Source organism: Macaca thibetana, chromosome 3 (genome assembly GCF_024542745.1).
Source record: "Macaca thibetana thibetana isolate TM-01 chromosome 3, ASM2454274v1, whole genome shotgun sequence".
Taxonomy (NCBI): Eukaryota; Metazoa; Chordata; class Mammalia; order Primates; family Cercopithecidae; genus Macaca; species Macaca thibetana.
The window spans coordinates 30,185,088-30,197,686 of record NC_065580.1 but is presented as its reverse complement, the minus strand read 5'-3'; the positions used below and the strand labels follow the sequence as shown (position 1 = coordinate 30,197,686).

General features: G+C 38.5%; 1 protein-coding gene across 2 annotated transcripts in view; it reads right to left on the bottom strand.

The window, feature by feature from the left end:
* Window positions 1-12,599, bottom strand: part of TNPO3 (transportin 3) — a 101,869-nt gene that overhangs the window by 29,811 nt on the left and 59,459 nt on the right. For both annotated transcript variants that reach the window (XM_050782518.1, XM_050782519.1), the window contains exons 9-13: window positions 11,119-11,226; window positions 9,298-9,389; window positions 7,008-7,147; window positions 3,471-3,662; window positions 843-934 (exon numbers count right to left, since the gene is read on the bottom strand). In XM_050782518.1, coding sequence (XP_050638475.1) covers window positions 843-934; window positions 3,471-3,662; window positions 7,008-7,147; window positions 9,298-9,389; window positions 11,119-11,226 — 624 coding nt within the window. The remainder of the gene's footprint in view (window positions 1-842; window positions 935-3,470; window positions 3,663-7,007; window positions 7,148-9,297; window positions 9,390-11,118; window positions 11,227-12,599) is intronic.

The window sequence follows — 12,599 nt, the reverse complement described above, 5'->3', positions numbered from 1 at the left end:
GTGTGCATTACCACACCTGGCTAATTTTTTGTATTTTTAGTAGAGACCAGGGTTTCACCATGTTGGTCAGGCTTATCTTCAACTCCTGACCTCAAATGATCCACCTGCCTCGGCCTCCAAAGTGCTGGGATTACAGGCATGAGCCACCACGCCCGGCTGATCAAAGACTCCTTGTGGCAATAAGACAGTAAATTACAAACAAGATCTGAGGCCACACAAGGCAAGAGTTAAGTCACATCTATAGCCCATCAATCTTATTAAACTGTCAAAGTTATAGTTGACTCTGACACAGCACCCTTAACTTAAACATTCCTTTCTGCTAGCCCCAAGCTTTTTGTTCCTTTAACCAACTGCAGATTAAAGAATCTCTGAATCCACTTATGACTTGTAAGCCCCCACTTCAAGACAGCCCATCTTTTTAGACCAAACCAATGTATACCTTCCGTATTTTGATTTATGTATTTGCCTGTAACTCCTGCATCCCTGAAATACATAAAACCAAACCACAATCCCACCACCTCAAGCACACTTTCCCAGAACTCCTCAAGACTGGGTTTTCCTGGGCTGTGGTCACTCATACTGGCTCAGGACAAACCTCTTTAAAACATTTTATAAAATTTGGTTTTTGCGTTAACACTGATATAGTGAGAATCTATTAATTCTGAAATACTTATTTCTTGTATGCAGTTACTTTGATAGCATTATTAATTTTAATAAATTCTTAGTGCATTTTCTTGGGTTTTCTAGATAGATAAAAGATCTGTAAATAAGTAATTTTGTCTTTTCATTTTTAACATGTAAACACCTTATATTTGTTTCACACCTTCCTTAACTGGACTTACCTTTTTCAATGCCATAACCTGAACAGAACATAGTTCACTAAGACATTCAGTAATCTTATCCAAAGGTAATCGGGCTAGGACAAGTGCCGTCCCTGAAAAACAAAGGAAGATACAAATGAAAAATAAACGCTAAATTGAGGTAACTCAACCGGTCTACATCATATCAATGAACAGAAAAAGCGAACTGGTTTGGTTCCATTCTTTTAAAAAGATCAGCATTGTTTTTTAAAATTATAACACTTTGTTATTTACAGTTGTTTTTTTCTTTATTTGGCTCAGAAGGCTAAGACTGACTAACACTTACAACTGAAGTTAATATTTGTCAAAGACTTTTAAAATCTCCTTCACAAAGCCAAGGGCAAAGCTATTTTAAAATGTATAACCACAGTGTAATATTTCTCAGACTTCCCAGAGATGCTGATTTAGTGGGTCAAAGAGAGTCTTTATTTTTGATAAGTACTTCCGGCAATTCTTATCATAAGAGAAATTCTGACATAATGCTTTTAGAAGAATGGGCTGAAATTAGAGATTTCACTCTTACACCATAACACTCTCTGTGAGGTTGTAAGAGACATTTTCTCTGGGCTTCAGTTTCTTTATGAAATAAGTGACTTGAACAGCGAAGTAACAGTTAAATTTGCCTTTCTTTTTTTAAAAAAAAAAGTTACAAAAGCCTCCTGCCCCCTTCTTTTTCCCTCCTAAATAAATCTTGACTTAGAACTACCTAAAACAAAAAACAACAGAGGCAGTTAGGTTCAAGTGGAGACAGAAGGTCCAGACCCTTCCCACTCAGCCTCCCTCTTGCTGCAATCCCCATTCTATCCCAACCAACTGCTGAAACACCTTCCCCAAATCCAAAGGATTACATATTGTAGCCTAGGTCCCTTCTAGGTCAAGAGACACCTTGAATATAATTTTTTTTCCCCCTAAGTTTCATTCAACAGAACAGTAATTTATCCCTCTACCTTCAAATTTGAATAAAAAAACCAGAGTGAATCTTCCTGGCCTTCTATAAGCCATAAATGAGTTAGACTTTTTTTTTTTTTTTTTTTGAGATGGAGTCTTGCTCTGTTGCCCAGGCTGGAGTGCAGTGGCATGATCTTGGCTCACTGCAAGCTCCACGACTTTTCTTTAAAACTAGGAGGGAAAAGCCTAATTTCAGCATGATTTTCCTTTTAATTAATTCCTATAGAAAAGTATGTTACTTTAAAAAGTTGCCAGGCATGGTGGCTCATGCCTGGTATCTGAGCACTTTGTGGGGTCAAGGCGGGAGGATCACTTGAAGCCAGGAGTTCAAGACCAGCCTGGGCTATATAGCAAGACCCTGTCTCTATTAAAAATTTAAAAGATTAGCTGAGCATAGTGGTGTGCACCTGTAGTCCTTGCCACTTGGGAAGCTGAGACAGGAGGATCACTTGAGTCTAGGGGTTCAAAGTTATAGTGAGCTATGATCTGCTACTGCATCCCAGCCTGGCAACAAGCAAGACCCTGTCTCTAAAATAAATAAATAAATAAATAAATAAAATTGAAAACCATTTTCTACATCTATTAGATACCACTGAAATTTGGGAGGCCACGTTGCACTATAGGTAAGACATCACTTCAATATCAAGGTTAAATTCCACTAGAAAATGACAAGAATATTTGACTCTGATTTACCTGTACCTATGAAGGGAAACAACAAAAACCCAAGGCACAAAAAGAAAATCTGATATAAAAAAGCACAGTCACACTAGCTGGTAAGGAATCTGGTCATATGAATGACAAAGGACAGAATTCACAAATAAGGCCATCTAATCTTGCCAAGGCTAATTGTTTAACAAGTCACAGAGGCTTAGAAGATACTACACAGGTTATTTTACCCAATCCTTTAATATACCTCAATCCTCTCTAATTTACCAGTGATAAGAATTTCATTACCTTACAAGGCACTCCAATCTGTGTTCGGAAAGTATGGTTAGAAAGTGTTTTCTTCCTAGAGCCAGTATATGCTTCCGTATAAATGGCTGACAAGTGACTACTCATAAAATAAATATGATCCTTCTTTTATAAGACCATCTTCCAAATATTTAAAAATAGCCACCATGCTTAAAGGCTGGTCTAAGTCTTTTCCCCTAGCCTTAATAGCTCTATTTCTTCTATTAAGTCTGAGCCTTATCACAATGGCTGCTCTGGATAGAGAATCACTGAGCTGATCAGTAATGGTTAAAGGCTGCTAAGAGACCAGCACCCCTGACTTCTACTCATGGCACTGATCCATGTATACTACCTTTCAACTCCCACTTACCTCTTTGGTATGGCAATACCTCTTTGGTCTCCCTTTTTATTCTTCCAACTTAAAAAGCAGCCATGTTTAGTTTGAATATGTTGTCTCTACCCAAATCTAGGTCTGTGCTATACATACTACAAGTAGTATTAATTAATCATATTGCCTTAAGATAGTCCAAGAAAAGAATGCATGTACATATAGTCAACACTATCCCCTCTAGTGGAAAAGCCACCTTCCCCATCTCATAAATTCTTATCACTAAGCCCATTGCAACTGAAAAAATTGGAATATGACAGATGTAAGATTACCCCAAGTAGTGGCTTTGAGGTGACTATTAGTGGTTAACATCAAGTAAATACCTTTTAGCAAGCCCACAGCAGCTTCTGGAGACAACAGGAAGGAATCAAGGGAACGGGCAATCTCCAGGAGTCCATTAAAGTGCTGAGCCATGTGATCTCGGCAGACAGAGCAAATGTTATGAATGGCTTTGGCTGCAGCAGAAGCCAGGGGCTTTTCACATAGGCCTTTCATCAAATAGCCCAACACAGGGTCTAAGAAGAAAAGCCAAGTAGAGATTACATATCTGAAACTAAAGGAAAACTTCTAGTTTGTTAGAACAGAGGTATACTTGCTTTTCTTTTTTCAAAGCAAAAGAACCCTTTTAAAAAGTGAAATGTGTTCAGAACCACAATAAATAAAACACATAAAAATGGAGCTGATCTCACTTACATATTATCAACAGGCCCTGAGCCCCAGCTATTTCGTCTTCCATTTCTTCCCTCATGGCAGTCAACATAACTCCCAGGGATTCACAGAGCAGTTTGTAAACCACTGACTTAAGAGCATATATGGCAATCCAGGTATTAAGAATATGGTGATGTAAGAAAGAATGCAAAGCTCAGGGAGTTACAATTATACCGAGAGATGAATTACTTGGTAAAACAGTCTATATGAATCAGGACAAGGATAGCTGTCTAAAGCTGAAACTTTTATACTTGCTTCTTTCTAGTTACAAAAGGCCTTAAAAATAGGCAGATGAATCTTTAGCACTTCTAGATGAATTAATTCACTATGTTTTAATTTTGCCAAATATAAGTGTTCCAAGAAAGTTTATTATAAAGTTGAATTTCTATAGAGCTAATTCTACTCATCTTTTTACCTTCTTTTATAAAAAATCAGAATGTTTTTCTATAGGGAAAAAAAACCTTAGAAAAGCCATATATTATTTTTGGGGACAGAGCCTCAGTCTATCCCACAGGCTGGAGTACAGTGGCGCGATCTCAGCTCACTGCAACCTCCATCTCGCGGGTTCAAGCAATTATCCTGCCTCAGCCTCCTGAGTAGCTGGGACTACAGGCATGCGTCAAGCCCGGTTAATTTTTGTATTATTAGTAGAGATGATTGTTTCACCACGTTGGCCAGGCTGGTCTCAAACTCCTGGCCTCAAGTGATTCGCCTGCCTCAGTCTCCCAAAGTGCTGGGATTACCACTGAGAGCCACCACGCCTGAGCAAAAAACCATATATTTTTAAAGGTCATTGTGAGTACTTTATATTGACCTTGTAGGAAACTGTGAAAAAGTGGAAAGAATCAAAAGAATAACATCTATTTTTTTTTCTTTTTTTTTTTGAGATGAGTCTCGCTCAGTCACCCAGGCTGGAGTGCAGTGGCGCAGTCTTGGCTCACTGCAACCTCCCGCTCCTGGGTTCAAGCAATTCTCCCTGCCTCAGCCTCCTGACTAGCTGGGATTACAGGCATGTGCCACCAAGCCTGGCTAATTTTCTTGTATTTTGAGTAGAGACAGGGTTTCGCCTGTTGGCCAGGTTGGTCTCGAACTCCTGAACTCAGATGATCCTCTCGCCTCAGCCTCCCAAAATGCTGGGATTACAGGCATGAGCCACTGTGCCTGACCAAGAATAATGTCTTAAAGCCCATTTAAAACCATTATGTCCATTTCTAGTCTAATGATCAATACGATGTCCAAACTCAGCACAATCTGCCTACCTTTACCAAAAAGAAAAAAACAAAACCAAAACCTCACTCTGTTTAGTCTAGGAATCAAAAGACCTAGAATCTAGAAGCTACCCCAAGCAACTCTAATACTGTAGACTTCTGTGACTCCCAAATTGGGTATTTGTAGTTTTGACTATTCGGAATATGAACATAGAGCAATTTGTCTACTGCTGAGGCACAAATCTGAATGAGATACTGGAAGGTGGCACTGAATTATAAATCTTTTGATAAGAGTCTGCAAGTCAACCTAGATTTGCTGCTTTCTGGACATTAACTGAAGTATTAAAACAAACAAACAAATCTACTGTTCCTTGGTGGAAAAATGGTTCAGAAAAGAAAGCCAAATGTTGAGCCAGATAAAGTGCAGAAATCTAAGAACTAAAAAACAGTCATTTTGAAATCACTTGGAAATAGTACGCTGGGCCAGGTGTGGTGGCTCACGCCTCTAATCCTAGCACTTTGGGAGGCTGAGGCGGGCAGATTACTTGTGGTCAGGAGTTTGAGATCAGCTTGGTCAATATAGTGAAACCCTGTCACCACTAAAAATACAAAAATTAGCAGGCATGGTGGCACACACTTGTAATCCCAGCTACTTGGGAGGCTGAGGCAAGAGAATCACTTGAACCTGGGAGGTGGAGGTTGCAGCGAGCCAAGATCGGGCCACTGCATTCCAGCCTAGGCAACACAGCAAGACTCCGTCTCAAAACAAAAAAAGAAACAAAAACAAACAAAAAGAAACAGTACGTTGAACTTAGAAAGCAGCTCAATGTATAGAAACAAAGAACACATTCACTCTTTTAAGCATGTGTTTCAGTCACTAAAAACAGATACGTAAAATAAAATCAAGTAAAAAGGCAATAATAAAGATATACATAGGAAACATATCAACCTGAATGATTTAATACTAATCACAAATTTTGGCATTCCTAAAATTCTCAGAATGTATCCCTCTTAAATGTCAGGGCTTGATATATATTACCCTGGATAAGTTATTTCGTCTCTTTGGGCCTCAGTTTCCTTGTCTGTAAAATGAGGAGGTTACAATAAATGATTTCCAACTTTACCTTCAATTCTAAAGTTGTTACTTATGATCTTTAGTTATTTTTTCAAGTCAATAAGGACAGCCAAACCAAACACCGCATGTTCTCACTCATAGGTGGGAACTGAACAATGAGATCACTTGGACTCGGGAAGGGGAACATCACACACCGGGGCTTATCATGGGGAGGGCGTAGGGGGGAGGGATTGCATTGGGAGTTATACCTGATGTAAATGATGAGTTGATGGGTGCTGACGAGTTGATGGGTGCAGCACACCAACATGGCACAAGTATACATATGTAACAAACCTGCGCGTTATGCACATGTACCCTAGAACTTAAAGTATAATAATAATAAAATAAAAAAAAAAAAAAAAAGGACAGCCAGAGGCTATACAACAGTCTTCATTTTAATTTGCAGTTATTTAGTTTGGAATAATAATTCTTGGTTTTTAAATGAAGCATGTATTACAAGTGAAAAATTACCTCCTTTGCTTTGGTCCTTTAGTAGCTTCTAGTATGTTAAAACTATAAGAGAGTCTGATTAGCATAAGCCAAAGACTAACAGAGACAGAAATGTTCATGCTTAAACAGAGTACTAGAAGCAAACTGTTCAGTGTTTCCCTATCTGTAGATCTAATCTTTCAAAGGTCTTTCTCCCAGATCAGATTATAAGTGTTACATCAACTAAGCACTAACTTACAACATATTGTTTACTCTCAGTTTCTATAAACACTCTCGTGTTAAAAAAACAGAAAGGAAAACTCAAGCAAAAGTAAGAGATGAGAAGAAAAATCAGAAAAATGACAAGTTAAGAAGTGGCAGACGAGAGAGATTACACATACCAAGGAACTGAGGATTTCGATCAACGACTTCACTCATCTCTCCAACCAATTCAATGCTGGTGTATCGCACAGCCGTATGTACAGTCTCTGGGAGGCGGACAACTCCTTCTAGGACTTCCACAAGTGTTGGATTGTTCTCCCTGAGTATAGGTGGTAAGTACTCACAGTTACTGATTTCAGAGGTTATATTCTGGCCAAATAACAGGCTGTGATGACACACAGCATTGCTAAAGAGCTTCTTTCTAAATAACTATTAAAATAAAAGTACTTGGTATTTGTTATGGAAGATTTTCAAATCCTCAAAAAAGAGGAAAAGATAGAAATGAAAGATATTGTTTCAGGAAAAGCATACTGCTCCTTAATATTCTGAATGCCAGTAAAGTGTCTAAAGACACATCAAGCTGGAGAGGCAGACATTTACTGTGGATGAATGTCTTCTTTTAAAGAATCTATTTTATTTCATCCTATAGCTGCAGCACCTAGAACAGTGCCTGGCACATAGTGGGCACTCAATAAATATTGCTGAATGGCTAAACAGATGAATGAATAATTCTGATAGACCACTCTTTGTTGTTATTCTCCAAAGATTTCCTACACCTGGATATTGGAAACTTTAAGAACAGGTAAGTATGGGTAGCCAGCTCACTAACTGAAAGAACAAGAAAACAAGCTGCAGGAATAGATTAAGTTGCCCCGATTTGGAACATGAGGGAAAACTAAAGTTAACCAAACACTTTCCACAGCTCCATGAGTTTATCTGTTCCCTCTCCTTCTCCCTCTGCCCCCGACAAAATATACTGGCTAAACGCTTTTGAGTAGAGTGGAGGATGCCCCCAAAGTGGCAGAACTTAATCCAGAAATGAAAGATGTTTAAAATGTAAATAATATCCTGGATTAGAGCAAGACCACCCTCTGCTGATAAGCTAGACTATTAAGTCCTTTTATATGCACTAAAAAATTATAATCATGCAGTTGGCTTGAAATGCAGATAAACAAAAAAATATATCGAATCTCTCATTTATACCTTATGTTTCCTAGGGACACTAAATCAATTAATGAAGACTATCTAGGCATCATTTTTCAAACCAAGACATATTAGTTAGAATATTAATGATTTTAATAAGCTTCAGACTTGTCACAGAAGGTTCAAAATGACACCAAAATGGGTTTAAGAGTAAATAGTGTGGTATATAATTAAGGACCAGGACTTCTTAATAGAGAAAAATAAACCTATTCAACCTCCTTGAATATTTACTGGATTAGAAACAATATCCCATTGACGAGGCCCTGAAAGGCAGCTAAGAAAGAAGCACTGTGCTTTTTATAAATACCTGCCTTAACCATCTCTCCAATCAAGACTGAATATAGAGCTTGACTGCAGGTATCACGTCACAATTCAGCGTGGCAGATATTAACATCGATTTATATACTCATGGCACAAAGTAAATTCTGTCTCTAGGGCTTCATACCATAAATAGAATTTCTATGCAATTAGAAGTAAAATTTGAATAATCTGAAATTTTTCTTTTTTTTTTGAGACGGAGTCTCGCTCTGTCGCCCAGGCTGGAGTGCAGTGGCGCAATCTCGGCTCACTGCAAGCTCCGCCTCCCGGGTTCACGCCATTCTCCTGCCTCAGCCTCCCGAGTAGCTGGGACTACAGGCGCCCGCCCCTGCGCCCGGCTAATTTTTTCTATTTTTAGTAGAGACGGGGTTTCACCATGGTCTCGATCTCCTGACCTTGTGATCCGCCCACCTCGGCCTCCCAAAGTGCTGGGATTTAATCTGAAATTTTTCAATGGCAATAACAAAAACGGTAACTGCCCTTTAGATCTGGCTCTTTCAGGTGGAAAGGTGCCTAGGCCTTGCCTCTCTGAAACTCAAAACAATGTAATTAATTTTGTAAGGATAACTTACCCAAGGTCACAAAAGCAGAAAACCCAAATTAGTGTCTATTCAATTGCTTTTAAGCAAATACCAACAATTAAACAGTCTAACAAATTCTTTACCATACCAACTTTCACAAGGGAGCCTCAGTTGGAAAAATAAATCAGCATTCTATTCCTAGCATCAAGAATAAAATAATTTCAACTCTAGGAAATGTTGTTAAAACATGGTATCAGCAATTCAGGCGACCCTGGACTAGACTCTAGAAGTCAGAAGACTAGACAGCACAACAGAAGTAAGAAGTTCGAAAAGTCTCAGGTATATACCATATAAGGAAAAAAAATAGTGTAATTTTCCTTCCTCTTGATATTTAGAGTTCCCAGCAAAAGACTTATGAGACACTCACGGATCAACACTCTTTGCTATAGCAGCCATGATAAAGAGAACCGCTTCTGTCACCTCCCAGGGTGGGTTGCCTTCTTTCAGAGTAGAATATAACTAGAGAAGAAGAGGTGGATTATGGATCCATTAAAAGGAAAACAGAATGCCAAAACAAACAAAACAAAAAATCCAGTTAAAGTAAATCCTGCTCCTTGTTTCTAAATCTAATTATCTCTCAAGCCAGATGAGAATATTATTTTCATTTTTTTTACATCATTACTAACTAGGAATAACTATTTTAATATTTGAAATAAACCCATTTAGACTCCCAAGAGTTTATCAAAATTATCATCTGCCCCCAGAAAACGACTACTATGAGAAAAACAAAACACTGTACATGAGTGTCTTTTCCTGGTCCTGATAATAACTGATAAATACATAAACACACTTAAAATAGAGATACAATGTAAATCCTCTATATATGTATTGGCTTTACATTTCTATTGTTTTAACTACTTGTCTGCATCAGCACTGGTAGTACTGACTGAATTCCTAAAAAGCAGCTGTTTAGAAGCACCTATCACAATACTGTATCCAAGCAGAATTAATTTTTTTAAAAAAGGTACACCTAGCAGAATACTCTGAGATGTTCTGGTCCAGAATTTCCCAGATTATATCCACCTACAGAACGTGACTAACTAATATTTTACAGTCAAATAACAGACACTGCTAGGGAAGGCAAAATTAAACAGCTCTCTTGTTATACAACTTCATAGAGCCTTTAATATACTATTTATACCATTTCCTAATTTTAATTAATGATATAACTTTTTTTTGGCAAAAAACATCTCATGGGGTGGTGTTTCACAGACTGTATCTTGAACAGCATTGATAATTTACATAAATTTGTAAATTAAGTCAAAGGATTGAGAAGATCAAAGGATTTCTCAAAGCCATAGAGCTAAAGAGAGAAGAGCTGAAATCTGAGCACAGGTCATCTGTCTAAGATCCAGGGATCTCATTTAAGTGGCTTTCTAAGAATCCCCAGCTCTTCACAGATGGGTCAGTAAGCATGCTTTGCTTAATATAATGAAAACAGTTATACTGTTATTAACATTTTTTAGATTGTATGACTCCCAAATATACAACAAATGACTGAATTACCAAAAAAAAAAAAAAAAAAAAATTTAGGTTACTTCAGTATTGCTATGATAAAGCTTCCAAAGTAGTATTTCAGAGCTCATTAGAGTATAATCCAGCAATATGAAAACTGCCTGAAATTATACTAATGTTAAGTGATATGGAATGACGATGACTGTAACCTTATAAGGTAAAATGTTACTCACTGATTGTCAGGAAAACCTCTGGACTATGAATCTTCTACTCTAGCATAGTCACCTCTGGGATGAAACTGCACAGGAATCTAACCATAAGTGTGGACAAAGATAATGCCAAATAACTAAAAGAGTTACCAGGAGTTGGTATGTAATTACTAAAGTAGAAACACTTGCCTATTGTTCCTGGCTAGGTCCAGATTCCCTATAAGTATCCTAGAGGCTTTAATGCTTATCTATGATCTTCTATTCCAGCTGTACAAGTGGAACAGCAATCATTGCAAGCATAGAGAGTAAACCATAACCAAATCATCCATAAACTGCAACTGACTTGTAAAATGTTAAATAAACATAGCTACTATATGCCAGGCAGTGTGCTAGGCACTTGCATATCTATTATCTCATTCAGCCACTAAGATTGAAGAAATAAGATGGAACATTCACAGAAGACACAGAAGTGAACACAATTAAGGTGACCAGTAAAACTGGAAACAATCTCCAAATAGGCTTACCTGAGCAAAACACTCCATAGACCCTATCAAGAAAATCAAGTCCTTTACCAGGTCTGATACCCTCATCCGAAACTCCCCGAAGTCATCAGTCTCCTCAGGCACCCCCTCCTAAAATTTCAAATCAGATAACATTTGTTTTAAACTCACTGCAGCTTTCAATGACCTCTATAAAATTAAGAAGAAAAAAACCATTAAGCAGTCAAGTTTCAATGAACAGAAGTTGCCTAAATCATGAGGGTATTTTATTTTAGATAGAGGGTTCCCCAAACTGTGAGGTATGCCAAGTCAACACAACCTATTCTCTGCCTTTACCACGAGAAACTATTTGGTCTGTGTGTGTGTTTTGAATTTTTTTTTTATTTTTTTTGAGACGGCGCCTCACTCTGTCACCCAGTCTGGAGTGCAGTGGTGCGATCTCTGCTCACTACAACCTCCACCTCCCAGGTTCCAGTGTTTCTCCTGCCTCAGCCTCCCAGGTAACTGGAATTACAGGGACACACCGCAACGCCTGGCTAATTTTTCTATTTTTAGTAGAGACAGGGTTTCACCATGTTGGCCAGGCTGGTCTTGATGTCCTGACCTCAAGTAAGCTGCCCACGTCAGCTTCCCAAAGTGTTAGCCACCATGAGCCAGCGTGCCCGGCTGTGTTTTGTATTTCTAAGCTATAGCTTGTTCTGTTGTTGGAAAAATGTGGCTTGGTGAGAGTGAGAAGTGACCTGGAAGTAGTAAATTAACTGATAAGCCTATCTAGAGAAGGTCAGCTCTTTAGTGCCAAACAAACCTCTGAAGATTTATGTTTCAAGATCTACCAAAATCAACCACTGTCACAATAACTTCACACAGAAAATATAATTTTATTTTCATTTTTGAGACAAGGCCTCACTCTGTCGCCCAGGCGGGAGTGCAGTGACTTGATCTTGGCTCCCTGCAGCCTTGACCTCCTAGGCTCAAGCAATCCTCCCACCTCAGCCCCCGAGCAGCTGGGACTATAGGTATGTACCACCACGCCTGCCTAATTTTTATATTTTTTGTAGACTTGGGGTTTTGCCATGTTGCCCAGGCTGGTCTCGAACTCCTGAGCTCAAGCAATCTGCCCGCCTTGCCTCCCAAAGTACTGGGATTACAGGAATGAGCCACACGCCTGGCCTCAATTAATTTTTAAAATTTTCTGTAGAGATAAGGTCTCACTATATTGTCCAGGCTGGTCTCAAACTCCCAGGTTCAAGTGATCCTCCCGCCTGGGCCTTCCAAAGTGCTGGGATTACAGATGTGAGCCATCATGCCCAGCCCAGAATTTTAAACTTAAAAAAAAATTTCACGTAGGTGGACAGATACATAAAACTAGCATAGTAAAATATGAATAGTGGAATTTAGGTGGTAGGTATACAGATGTTCTCTATGACATTATTTCATGTTTGCTGTGCATTTGAAATTTGTCATTAAAAAATTTAAACATCATTTATATTCCATGGTTTCCTATT